Source organism: Choristoneura fumiferana, chromosome 14 (genome assembly GCF_025370935.1).
Source record: "Choristoneura fumiferana chromosome 14, NRCan_CFum_1, whole genome shotgun sequence".
NCBI lineage: Eukaryota > Metazoa > Arthropoda > Insecta > Lepidoptera > Tortricidae > Choristoneura > Choristoneura fumiferana.
Genome location: NC_133485.1, coordinates 14,570,589 through 14,584,733, shown reverse-complemented (window position 1 = coordinate 14,584,733; position 14,145 = coordinate 14,570,589). Strand labels below are relative to the sequence as shown.

Sequence of the window (14,145 nt, the reverse complement as noted above, 5' to 3'; positions counted from 1 at the left end):
CCAATCAGTGATCAAATTCTCAGGCCACCATCGTGTACAATGTACTGGAGCATTGCAGATCGCCAAATACTTGGTAACATTCAAGCTGACATACCACTGGTAGCGTAGCCGCCGAAAATGGCCAAAATATCCAAAAGTATGGGATACACTAGAAAACTGAGCTTTATTTTAAATGTCACAAGGTTTAATCTCGGGTTGAGTGCGAAATAAATTAACAGGTCATAAGATTCGATCTTTTGCAGAACCATCACCATATAGCCAGCGAAGTCTTACATTCGATATGGCTCACACTATTTATTCTAGGCCTGTATCTGTAATCTTGGATCTCTAGATTCTGTGCCTGCTGAATGTAGTGGAATCTTTAAGATGGAATAAGAATTAAGGATTATTCCAATTCTTTAGAATTGAAAGTCTATCCGCGTTGTGAAGTGTTCAATATCATCGTACCGAAAACACGTGTCTGTGCGTTATCATGAGGTTATCAGTGCCCTTAGTGTAAGTTTTCGGTTACAAAATACATCTCGATCGCGATCGCGTTAAATTCTCAATTTGTATGGAAACACGAACATCACAAACGTTCCGCACGTATTTTTGTAACCGAAAACTTACACTAACGGCACAGCCGTAGGATTTGTTTAGGTACGCATATCAATTTTTATTATGACTATATACATACGGTTAAGTATGTACTGACTGACTGATAGAGTAAAAGTAATTGTAGCGCAGCTCATTGCCATCTCGTGTAAGAATAGTTTGGTTGTCCGCAAATCGATCGTCAGGTTGTCTGCTTTTAGCATCCTCAAATTTTGCTCTGAAATTTAGGGCTAAGCGAGATGTGTAAGGCTGTGTTTCTACCAAATATGTGCGAGGAATCTGTTTTTCATTAACCAATAGAAACGCTTTGTTTGCCTATCCTTCGCACAGCAGATCTCTAGTGGAAACAGCTGAGCGGAACGAGGGGAGATAAATAAAGCGTTTCATTCAAGGTTCATGAAAAATACATTTCTCGCAAGACAATCCTCGCACATCTCTGGTGGAAAATGGAGCTTTCCACGTCTTGCCTACACGTGGAGCAGAAGTTCGCACCAAAGTTGACGCTATGAGTACCAAATAATTAGTAGTTCCAACCAAGCGGTTAAGCCTGCTTTAACCTACTACGACTCAGTGTCCTTTATACTTGTTGTAATGTGACATCGAACTCTCTGTAACTCGTAAGTACATAAAGTTTCATGTTCATAAAACAAAAATTTTGACTTAGGGTGCATGCAGGGGAAGCTAGAGCCTAAAGCGATTCTTCATTCACTTTTCGTCCAGAATATTGCTGCCGCTGAAACTTCCAGTTCTTCCAAATTGTTCTTAATGTCGTACCCTCATTTACGTGTCGGTACTTTATGAATGAGTGTGTCACGCGTCAACGACCTTAACCTTAATTGGTCCTTGAACCCTTTGGTTTTTGCGGACCCAAAGCGAGGGACATAATTAGTACAGCTATTAGGTTAACTTAACACATTCTTGGACGTGGTATTTAGACTAGATAATAACGTACGTGAATTTTAGGTATCAAAGTGATGGCTAGAATATGGCGTCTCGGAGACAATAGAACACAGTAGGTCTTACTCAATAGTGCAAAATAGGCTGTGAAACATTATCTGTTCTAAATAATGTACAGTCGAGTTCATACTCTAAGCTTGTGAGCCAAAAATTGATCAAAAATATCTAATCACGCTTCTACGCCGATTACAATAGATGTGTTCAGATATTTTTGATCAAATGTTTTGCTCACAAGTTTTTATGAACTCGACTGTACTATGTATTTCTTTATCGGATATTTACTTGACGTTGACAGTCTTGCTGAATGATCATCCATTCCAACTGTATCTATCTAATCTAAAGTATAAGTTTGTATGACTTCTGTGTAACTTGTTTATTTATTTTCTGGTGATCATACTTTTCGATAGGTACTTATTTAAATGCCTTGCTCTATTTACGTTAGATCCATTAAGCTTCCGTCTTACGTGTAGAATTAGCAAACAAAGATTTATGAATACAGCTAAAGTGCCAAATATTTGCTGAACTAAGATAGTGTATACTACATATTTTTAGCATTTGGCTGTAATTCATATCTTTTTTGCTGTCTGTCCATATTTGACTAAGCATTTACATGATTGTTGAGGGTGGACTGTATATATAAAATGAAACAACTTGCTTCCATATAGTGCATCTGCATTAAAGTATTACTAGTACGTGTTGTTCTGCGTAGGGTCGGGCGGCGAGTGAGTTGGAATATGTGAGCGCGGTATTTAAATATTGTCGCTTGCGCGCGAGGGAGGGGAGCACGGTCGATCATGATCGAGCCGCGGGGAGGACCAATGGGAAGCCAGGAGAGAATTGTGTAATGCTGAGTGGGGATAGTGTGTGTAAGTTCGTGTTACTGTATAGTGTGGCCTGACAAATGCATTTATTTTCATAAAAACCTTATATCTATTACATGGCACATAATTAATAAAATATACAGGTAAACAAACACAAATCAACAATCACAATAAAAATAGGAAAATAAAGTAAACAAAAACAAAACGAATTCTAATCTAAATATCTATATTTACAATATCTTAACCTATTTCCGACATTCTCCCCCACGTGTGCTAACACCTTCAGCTTCGGAAATTTTTATAAGTCTAGACGCAGGACGACGAAGGAGGCCGGCGGCGGTGCGTGCTTCTACTACGCGTACTATGCCATCTGGGCCGGGGTAAGTTTTTATTACTTCGCCTCTGGCCACGTACCTCTCGGCATTGTTCCATCAACAATTATGACAATGTCGCCGGGTTTTACGTTTGCGGTGGTCCGTCCTTGACTTACTCGTAGCTTCAGTTGCGGTCGATATTCTTTGGTCCATCTAGCCCAGAAATGATCTGCCATCTTTTGCGATTGTTGCCACGATTTTTCATTAAGCGTTATATCGTGGAAATTACAGAATGGAGACATGGCGTTGGACCTGCCAATGAGGAAATGATTAGGCGTCAATGCTTCTTCTTGACTGCCCGTCAGTGGCGTGAGTGGTCGAGAATTAACGACGTGTTCCGCTTCCAACAACAGCGTGTGCAGCACTTCTTCTTTGGGGTGCTTTTCATGTAGGGTGGCACGAAGCGCTGTTTTAATTGAAGATACTAAACGCTCCCAGGCTCCTCCAGCTGATGGGTTTCCAGGAGGTATCTTCTTCCATGTGATCTCTTTGTACTCGGCGAACTCTTTCAGTTGCTTTTCGGCGGTCAGCAAGGCGTCAGATATTTCGCGCTCCGCTCCGACGAAATTAGTTCCATTATCCGAATATATCACGGTGGGTGTTCCTCTGCGTGCCATCATTCTTCTCAGTGCCAGTATGAGTGAAGCAGCTGATAATGATGCAACGAGCTCCATATGCACGGCCCTAGTTGTGAGGCACGTGAATAGGGCTCCCCACCTCTTCTCGTGACGTCGACCAATCGTGATTGTTATTGGTCCGAAGAGATCGCATGCGGTGGCGGTGAAGGGGGGTTGGTTCGACATTAGGCGCTCTGGTGGTAAATCTCCATAGGGTAGTTTGAGAGGTTTGCCCTTATGTGTTTTGCACCATTGACAATTTTCGCATATATATCTTAGCGTACCACGCAGACCAACAATGTGGTATCTTTGAGTAAGCTCATTCATCACGGTTTTGTGGTTGCCATGATTGAACTTTGCGTGGTAGTATGCGATAAGTAAGCGCGTGAACTCTTCTTTTGCGTGAAGAATAGGTATCGCTGTCCCTCGGTCGATTCTGGAATCCAGCAGGAGCGTTCCTTTGTTGTCCAGTTTTGCTGTCACCTTTCTAAGGGGGGATCCTTTCGACGCTGGCTCGCCTCGATGTAACCTTCTTATGTCTTCACTGAACGAGATGTTTTGGCTGCGTCGAACTAATAATAGTTCCGCCAGTCTTAGGTGATTCCGATTTATTTCTATTTCGTGCTTTCTTTTGAGCATTTTGGCTTTGAAGACCTCGGCGGCGAACAGCACAGTTGCGGCGGACCTAATTAATCGCGTGAAATTCGAAAATCGGTCGATTTGCGGTAGGTAGCTATATGTGTCGCACTTTCGCGTGGCTAGTACTACTCGCGGGGGGCGTTCCTCGCCTGTGGGCGGGGTCAACGCCGGCGCCGATTTATCTACTGGCCATTCATTAATATCGCGCCTAATAAAATCGGGGCCCTGGAACCACCGTGGTTTTTATCAAAATTAATCGGGACGCCTTTTGTCGCGTCGTCGGCTGTGTTGAGCGCGCTTGGCACCCAGCGCCATTCGGTAGGCACCGTGGTGTCTTCAATTTCCGCAAGTCTATGCGCTACAAAACTTTTAAAAGACCGTGGGTCGGATTTGATCCATGCTAGGACCGTCCGCGAGTCCGACCAGAAATGTTTTCCGATAATTTTGTAATCTGTTTGTTCTACAACCGTTTTAGTTAATCTGGTGCCTAGCACACAGCCCTGTAACTCTAAACGCGGTATAGATATTGTTTTTAGTGGGGCAACCCTAGCCTTTGCCGCCACTAATCGCGAGGATTTCCCTCCTCCGGGTTCATTTGATACGAAATACACCGCCGCGGCATATACTTTCTCGCTCGCGTCGCAGAATGTGTGTATCTCGCCCTCTCTCTCGCACGCGGGTACATAACGCTCTATCTCGAGATTTTTTAATAATTTTACGTTTTCAATAAACGATTTCCACGTGGGAATAGACTCCGATTTGATAGGTTCGTCCCATCCTATTCCCGTCCGCCAAATGTCCTGAATAAGGGCTTTACCTATCACCGTGATTGGTGAAGCGTACCCTAGCGGGTCGTACACGCTCATTACACTACTTGTTACCTGCCTTTTCGTGGGTAACTGGGTGCCGTTCAGAACGTTTGGTGGCGTGTTACGTAAATTTACATTAAAACCTAACGTATCGCGCGCGTGATTCCATACGAGTCCTAATGTGCGTTCCGATTCGCTCTTGACTCCTAGGGACGTACTTTTCTTATCGCTGCCTGTACTCTTGACGTCTGTTACGACTTCGGGGCGGTTCGAGGCGAATCCTGTCAACTCGAATGACGCTAACGAGTTTAATGTATGTACGTCATTTATTATTCGCCTCGCCTCGGCTTCCGAACTGTCGAGGGCGATAAGGAAATCGTCCATGTAAGAGTTTCTTACCGTTATTTTTGCCGCTTCCGGGTACAGCTTTTCATTACATTTCGCGTTTTTATTCTTAACAAATAGAGCCGTAGCTGGGGAACAGGCAGAGCCGAAAATTAATTTTTTCATTCTATATTCGCGCGGCTCGCTCTGTCTCTCTTCCCCCCTCCATAAAAAACGTAAGCTGTCCCGGTCGCTTTCCTCCACTTCGATTTGGAGGAACATTTCGCGGATATCGGCAGTGATGGCAATTTTGCCCTCGCGGAAACGCAACAAAACTCCGAAAAGTGACTGAAGTAAGTCCGGCCCTGTTAACAGCGCGTCGTTTAAGCATTTACCGTGCGCGCGCGACGCCGCGTCAAAAACTAAACGCATTTTTAATTTTTGTGCGTGAAAAACCGGAAAATGCGGGAGGTACCAAGCCCGTGGCGAGTTGGGTGGCGGGGGCGACTCCATAACCTCTGCATAACCTTTTTCGATTAGATTTTTGATTTGTTTGGTATATTCCAATTTCAAACTTTCGTCTTTGTCTAATTTGTTCTCTAGGTTATGTAGTCGCTTCATGGCCTGATTTTTATTGTCGGGCAATGACTCGTTTTCTGACCGCCAGAGCAGACCCGCCTGATAGGCTGTCCCTTTCGCATTTATTACGCACGTCGCGTTTAAAATGTCTATTGCGCGCTGGTCGGGGTCCGTTTTAGGTACTTTTCTCTCAATCCCTAATGATTCGATACTAAAATTTTCTTTAAGTAACGTTAGTATTTCGTGCTCGGAATCCGTTCGTTTTACGTGATTAACCACGAACGCTGCGCTGCGACTGGCTTCGTGTTTCCCGTGCAAGATCCATCCCAATCTTGTGAGCGAGGCCACCGGCATGTCTCTCGCACCACTGCGAATCTGTGTAGAGACCAACAGACTCCAGTGGTCTTGGCCCACGAGAATGGTGGGGGTAGCACAGTCGCAGCACAGCTCGTTCCTTATTTCCCGCAAGTGTTCGCATTCTTCTATCAATTCGCGACCTACAGTCTGAGCCGCAAGGTTCAATTTTCCTATTGTGTACGCGGTTATTTTTTCTAAGTTTCTACTACACGCGCCGCGTATTGATAATTGGACCCTACAGGATTCTTGGTCGTTCACTACGTTACCGCCTACGCCCTCTAGAGATAGAGGTTCGGACCTGGTTCTTGGTGCAACCTGGTCCGCTATATGTCGCTCTATCATCGTGAGACTACTGCCGTCGTCTAACAGTGCGTAGGTATTGACGACCCCTAATGGCCCTGACACTTCCACGGGTACTATCTTAAGGAACGTGTTAACTTTGTGCACATGGTTGACCGAGCTACTAATGTTAGCACGCGCGGGTGCTTGAGTTGAATTTAATCCGTGTAACAGTCGATGGTGACCAGCTTCGCACTGGTTCACACCGCATGCAATATATTTGCATTTAAACGGTCTCCTGTGAGCCGCGTCCAGGCAACGGAAGCATAATTTACTCGTTTTCGCTACTTCCCAACGCTGCGCTATTTGTAACTTCACGAAATCCGAGCATAAGCTGATTTTATGCTCGCCGTTACAAATGACGCATTTATCTTTTGCGTTACTCGATTTCGATTGCGCGGGAATGGGTTGCTTCGGTTGTCTTGGCGCGTGAGACGGAACATTTTTTTTAATATGCGGTTTGCGATTTACTTGTGCGACTGTACGCGGTTTAAATTCCTCATAATCTGAATCTGACTGTTCGGTACTACTACTACGTGAATATACTCGCGTGCGATCTGCAGCGCGGGCGCGCGGGGGGGCGTGGCTATGGGCGTGGCTTCCGTATTCATTCACTACGTTAACGTTTGCGCGTGCGGGCCGCGAGCGCGCATAAGTTTTACGTGAAGCACTACTTATTTCGTTTAAAAACTGAGCCATAGCTGCCAGTCCCGGTATCGCTTTATTATTTGCGCGATACTTGTTCCATTCGTACCGTACAATTAAATTCATTTTATCTACAATTTTATTGACTATCTCGGGCGCGTATAAAAATTCTTCCTGGCGCAACGATTTAATTGTAGATACTACGTTGGCTACCTGGGCGGCAAATGTTGTGATATTACTATTATCATCTGCCAGCCGCGGCATGCGTTTTACGCAGTGCATTTCCGCGAGAACTATTTCTTCTGGGTCGCCGAATTGGCGCTCTAATGCCTCTATAATTTCGTACGGATCTGACACTGTGTACATTATCGATCTGACCGCGAGCCTAGCATCGCCCCGGAGCGCTTTGCGTATACGTCCTATATTCGCGACGTCTGTAAACAATGACGCTGTATCGTCAAACTCGGCCCGGAAAGCTATCCACTCCGTTATATTTCCGTCAAATGGCGGGAGCTCCGGTACATGCCTCTGCATGCCCGGCTTGCTATTGCTCCTGTTAACTGCCTCTACTACCTGGTTGGATAGCAATTCCAGGTCGCGATTGACGAATGATTGATTTACGTGAACTCGCGGCGGTACGTATGACGAACGCGGCGGCGGCGGCGGAAGTAAAGAGTGTCTGTTTATCTGGGCGTTGTCGTTCGCATATCTATGCTGCTCAACCCAACCTACGACGCGCGACTCTTCATTTGCATCAGGCGGCGGCGCCGTGCTAGGAGGTTGAGACGCTTCAATCCGTGCGATCTCCAACCTACTCCTAGCCGCGGCCGCGGCCCTGTGAGCCCGCTCAAGTTCGGCATCTTGCAGCTCTAACTCGGCCCTAAGTAAAGATAATTTAGTGGACACCGTGTCCGCCCCCCCGGTGGGGTTGCCTAAAACCGTTTCGTTCGATTCATTATCGTCTTCATGTACCGGCGCGGCATGCCGTTTTGCGGGTTGCGCGGTAGGCTGCGCGGGGCCCCCTGACGTAATCACGTTCGCGGGGCGCGACGCCGTAATTCCTAAACCGTGCTGTTCACCGCTGGTGCCGTTGCTCCACGTATTTGTTTCGACGGATGTGGTATCACCTGACGTTGGTGTGCTCTCCGACGCCATCTTCTTTGTGGCTGATCGCAGGGTGCGTTCTTCATGCGCGGACATCTTCTTAGCACACGCGGGGTTCCCTAATTCCTAACCCTAACACCCTAACAGCCCTAACAGCCCTAAAGTCTTCTTTCTTCTGACTTGCTGTTTGTGGCCGAGCTCGCTTTGTCACCGTTAGGTGCGAGCTGGCCCCCAGCTAAAGCTGGCAGTTCAGCCCTGCTGAACTTTGTGACTAAAGTCACCAATATAACGAAACACCGAGCGAGGCTCAAGGACGTTTCAGAAAAGTCGTTTTTACTGACCGAAACCGAAGTCTCAAGATCAGTAAAATGACTATAGGTTAGATCGCCGATCAAGGCCGAAGCCTCTAAATCATTGATCACCTCTACGAAAGAACCGAGGGCTAGCCTCAAGATTCTGTGATGACTCGACGCTCGACGACAACACGTAGGTAGGTAACACGACGGCACAACTCGAAGTACATAAACACGCGAGGAATTTCTTCTTGCTTCCGAATCACGCTGCAATTAGAGAATTCTTCGTGCTTCGAATATGCGCTGGTATTTCTTGATCCGGTTACCGAATGACCATTGTTGAGGGTGGACTGTATTATTATAAAATGAAACAACTTGCTTCCATAGAGTGCATCTGCATTAAAGTATTACTAGTACGTGTTGTTCTGCGTAGGGTCGAGCGGCGAGTGAGTTGGAATATGTGAGCGCGGTATTTAAATATTGTCGCTTGCGCGCGAGGGAGGGGAGCACGGTCGATCATGATCGAGCCGCGGGAGGACCAATGGGAAGCAAGGAGAGAATTGTGTAATGCTGAGTGGGGATAGTGTGTGTAAGTTCGTGTTACTGTATAGTGTGGCCTGACAAATGCATTTATTTTCATAAAAACCTTATATCTATTACATGGCACATAATTAATAAAATATACAGGTAAATAAACACAATCAACAATCACAATAAAATAGGAAAATAAAGTAAACAAAACAAACGAATTCTAATCTAAATATCTATATTTACAATATCTTAACCTATTTCCGACATGATATTCGAAATATTAGGCAATCTAGAAACTTTACTGTCCATCATGTTAGCTTAGAAAATTCACCGTCTGGTAGTGGAATTTATGATTTCATTTAATATGGTCACGTAAACATTAAAAACTCTCTCTATCTATCTCTAATAAATACATCGCAGTTGTGATTTCTTGTCGACAGAGTACTTCTTAGGTCGCATTCAAAATGATATTTGAAAACGGTCATTAACTGACTTGCACTTACAATACATCTAGACAAAATAGAGCCGAGAAGTTCTCGAATGGAGAACTCAGATGAGCGAGAATGGCCAGATGACCTGGTTAAAGCCGCGTGGTTAAAGACCGGAGTTCTATAGGGGAGGTATATATCCAACAGTGGGCAGTCCTTCGGCTGATTTTGATGTTTGTCTGCAGGCGAGCAAGTGGTGGGCGGGCGCACAGCGTGGTGCTGCTGACGCCGCTCAGGCGACCGCGACCACGGCCGCTTCGGCTCCCTCTTCGTCACCAACTACAAGCTGTCCTTTGTGCCTCTGGAGAGGTCACAGGATGACGTGAGTTCTCTGGCTTTTAGGGGCTGATGGCTGATGAACATGAATATGAGTAATGAGCGAGCATTCTGGCAAAGTTACATTACAGCAGGAGTTTCCAATGTGGTCCAGGGAAGACCAGACGAGGGTCCACGTGGGCGTGAAAAAAAATGAGGTTTTGGGAGTTTTGGGAACAAAGTAGAAAAGTAGAAGCTGCATGGCTACTACGAAACTCGAAGTTCGTATCGTCCGTCCCTCTCACTCTCGTTCAGTTTAAGTGTCAGAGGGACCGCACGACACGAAATTCGAGTTTTTGAGTTTCGTAGTAGCCCTACCGGACAACAATAAACTTTGAAAGTGGTGTAGCAGTAGCGGATCACTTTTTTTACTCTGTCGCATTGACATATTGACAATCTTGCATGGCGTTTATATAGTAAGTCGGGCTGTTAAACGACAAAGTAGCGAAGTGTACTGTACGAAAAAAGTTTTGGGAACCTCGATGTAAAAATTATATTATTCACAATGGTGGAGACGGACGGATGCTGTAAATGCGGATTGCATTACAGGTAAAAGTTGTTTTGAGATTTTTGCGAGCATCCGTCCGTCATCCACCATCGTGAATAATGTTTTTTTTTACCGGATGGCCAAGTGGTTAGAGAAACTGACTTGACTACTTGACTGAAGCTTGAGGTCCCGGGTTCGTTTCCCGGTCGGGCAATATAATGTATGAATGTTTGTTCTCGGGTCTTGGATGTTTAATATGCATTTATCCATATAAGTATGTTTATCCGTTGCCTAGTAACCATAGTACAAGCTTTGCTTAATCGTGTAAATGTTCATAGCAATGTTTAGCTCTATGCTTGGCTCTGTTCGTTTTTCAGTCCGACAAATTTAAAAACGGCGAATGCTCGATGTTTCGTTACAAGTTAATGCTGCTTAATTAACTGAGGAAAATAACAAACTAAAATATACCTGTATTTTCAATTGTTATCTGATTCGTTTACTGTTCCTTATTACTTTCTAATGCCAGGTAATCTATTTTTTTTTATAATGATACTGCTACAACCGCCGCAGATAACGTCTAGTCCGATTTTGACCGTAGCCGTGACCAAACAGAATTCGTTCTACCACTAACTTCGATTCAACTTGCAAACTTGTTAACTGTATACTGAACATATTCTATTGTCGGCTCAAACCGCTCGTTTCACGGCGATTTTGAACACCTACACTACAAATAAAGGGCGTGCAAAATAATGGTATATTTTTGTGTGTGTGTGTTTCATCTGTTTGCGGTATTGTTAGATTGGTAACCAAATTTAGTGCTCCTGTATGTTGCTATTTCTGCATGAAGTGACAGCCATCAGCTTATCCGTTCCTCTTATCTGTTAACTCTCGAAAATTGTATGTCTTACGTCTGATGACGTCACAAGGCGTGAATGTAATGTATGTATGAACTCCTATATAATTGGACCCAAATCAACCCCTAGTTTTTGCCGGGCACTCTGAGCACGTGCTTATACTTATAAAGATAAAACTTACCCCCTTACTTACCTGACTTTGTATGCTGCAAGTAGCAAATAATAAACATAGGGATGTTGACTCCGCCAATCAACTGACGTACTTTTTATGAGCTGTCAAAACACAATTCTCCCATAGTTTGAATGGAAATAGCCACGAAATAGCAACATATGACGTCACTTGTTCGCCAACTCAATCACCTAACTATTTATTTGTTTTTAAGCAAAAAGAAGTTAATCGAAAATTAATCTGGTTTTCAGGGCTAAAATAAAGCGTTTTTTAGTGGAGTCGTGCCTTCGAATTATTTTTTTAATGCTGTCAACATCCCTATTAATCGCTAAGCTCGTGTACACCTCATTATTCAATTTATTTATAGACCCTTTCTCACAAGATCGAATCATATATAATAAACACTAACCTTTTCCCTGTTCTGTTGTACTAGGAGTGCAGCCAACGCAACATCCTCCTCGGGCCTTACGACGCGGCGCTCACGAGCGTCGGCGCCGTGTGGCTCACGGACGGCGGGCCGGCGCGGCGGCGGCGGCTCATGCCCAAGGGGGATATGCCCGGGAAGGTCAAGGGGCTACAGGTCATATGCAAGGTAGCTATGCACTCCTGGTACCCATTTGTTAATTAAAATGAACTTGTATACATTTAGATCAGCATTTCTAAACCTCGGGTCGCGGGCGGTATTGGGATGGGTCGTTGAAATACTCTAGTTGTTGTTTTTCAATATTTTATTTTGACGTCAATTTTAGCGGTATTTTAGGGTCGCCAGCCAAAAGGGTTAAGAAATAAATAAATAAATAAATATCACGGGACAATTCACACCAATTGACCTAGTCCCAAAGTAAGCTTAGCAAAGCTTGTGTTATGGGTACTAAGCAAGGGATAAATATAATTATATAGATAGATACATACTTATTTAAGTATATAAACACCCAAAGAATATTAAACACCCAAGACCCGAGAACAAACATTCGTATTTTTCATACAAATATCTGCCCCGACACGGGAATCGAACCCGGGACCTCAAGCTTCGTAGTCAGGTTCTCTAACCACTAGGCCATCTGGTCGTTAGATGATGGTTAGATGGTACATAACAGTAAAAAAGAAACAGATTTAAGATATTTTTTTTTTAACTCTGAACCGTTTAAGAATGCTGTCTTGCTAGAGTTTGTAGATTATAGGAATGTAGGGTAAAATGTTGTGCGGACATTGGTTTTTACTCGGTCTATTTAAATGGAGAGATTTTTGGTCGGTTTGTATGTAGGTAGAAATAACTATGACTACTCCCTCCATCATGGTAATTTAGCCACATCTAATGAATGTGCGGTATGTTTGATATTATCATTAAATTAATATGAGTAAAGTCATTCTATTTTCCTTAAGTGTTCCATTAGGAATTTATGGCATCAGTATGGCCTGGTGTGTACATAGTACATAGAATGAAACAAACAGATTTTTTTTGTTACTGTTACTACGTCGTTTATGAACTAATAGTAGTTTATATAGCTGATACATAATGATAGGCCTAAAACACAAAGAAAAGGCGCTTCGTACAGACGTAGCCGTCTCTTGTCGCAGAGTACCAAAGTAATTCGTTTTAAACGATGGACATAGGAATCCTCAGAGTAACACCAAATTCAATCAAATAACTAAAGCGTCCATTAATTAGCGTTAACCGACGTTTATATGTGATGCCGTCTCCGTCTATTCGAACAAAACAAATAGAGACGGCATCACACCTAACCGCCAGTTAACACTAATCAATGGATGGTGAAACAGCCCCTTAGAGCTGGTTCCCGGGCAGAACATTTTATATAGCTATTCACTTTCCCGACACCCATTTTCTATAGAAATGACCGACATCTGACATGAAACAGTACCCTTAGTGTAAGTTTTTGGTTACAAAATACGTCTCGATCGCGTTCGCGCTAAAATCTCAATTTGTATGGAAACACGAACAGCGCCTCTAGCGGAAAGTTTGCGATGTTCGTATTTCCATACAATTTGAGATTTTAACGCGAACGCGATCGAGACGTATTTTGTCACCGAAAACTTACACTAAGGGTATAGAATAGAACAGCGAAATTACTACGAAATTGGAAAATTGAAGTTCGTGTCGTTCATTCCCTCTGTCACTTATATTATTAATTACATGAGTGAGCGGGACGGTACAGACACGATCTTCGATTTTCGAATTTCGCAGTAGCCTCCCAGACAATCAGACACCCGGCAAAGTGGGCACGGGCTCTTACTGATAAATCTTATGACAGATATAGATGATACAGTCTGTTTGTTTTGTCTGAATAAACAGAGAGAGCATCACATCTGTCACATAAAAGATGTCGATGAATGGTAACAGGCCCTAAAACTAATATTTCATGCCAGTTACAAAGCATAAAGATCAAATGGTCCGGTAAACCGATACCGGCGTTTAATCTAATCAGCTTAACCGAGTCGCGCTCTACGGTTTCACTGTCACAATCCAGTTGGTTTGTCAGCACGGGGTACTGTCATTCAGTACCTCAATCAAGTAGGGGCTTTTGGACATTCATAAATCATAGTTCTTATATTTCTGAGCAATAATTTGTGAACATGACTTTATTATTAACGGCGTAGAAGCATGTTTAGATATTTTTGATTGAATTTTTGCTCAGAATTATAAGAACTCAACTGTACGAAGTGTTAGCGGGACGATTTATGCTACGACGCGATGTATATTTGACATTGGGTGACTTTGTAAATATCCATTTCATTTATTTGACGGTGGAAGCATTTTACACTCCCACTGAACATAGTTATAGACTTGTTTTTTATTTTGTCATGATTCGATAGAGCGCATGCCTTAATAA

At 43.7% G+C, this 14,145-nt stretch overlaps 3 protein-coding genes across 3 annotated transcripts; 1 reads left to right on the top strand and 2 right to left on the bottom strand.

Moving 5' to 3' along the window:
• Positions 1–2,763: 2,763 nt before the first annotated feature.
• Positions 2,764–3,549, bottom strand: LOC141435034 (uncharacterized). The gene has a single exon (XM_074097555.1). The coding sequence runs from the start codon at positions 3,547–3,549 to the stop codon at positions 2,764–2,766; it is 786 nt and encodes a 261-aa protein (XP_073953656.1).
• Positions 3,550–4,184: 635 nt separating this feature from the next.
• Positions 4,185–8,255, bottom strand: LOC141435033 (uncharacterized). Its single transcript, XM_074097554.1, has 2 exons — positions 7,269–8,255; positions 4,185–6,491 (listed from the first exon to the last, which is right to left on the bottom strand). Exons 1-2 carry the CDS (start codon positions 8,253–8,255, stop codon positions 4,185–4,187), a joined length of 3,294 nt encoding a protein of 1,097 aa, XP_073953655.1.
• A 715-nt stretch (positions 8,256–8,970) lies between these two features.
• On the top strand, positions 8,971–11,926 carry LOC141435032 (uncharacterized). The gene is made up of 3 exons (XM_074097553.1): positions 8,971–9,016; positions 9,708–9,793; positions 11,730–11,926. Exons 1-3 carry the CDS (start codon positions 8,971–8,973, stop codon positions 11,922–11,924), a joined length of 327 nt encoding a protein of 108 aa, XP_073953654.1. The 3' UTR covers positions 11,925–11,926.
• The last annotated feature ends 2,219 nt before the right edge of the window (positions 11,927–14,145 follow it).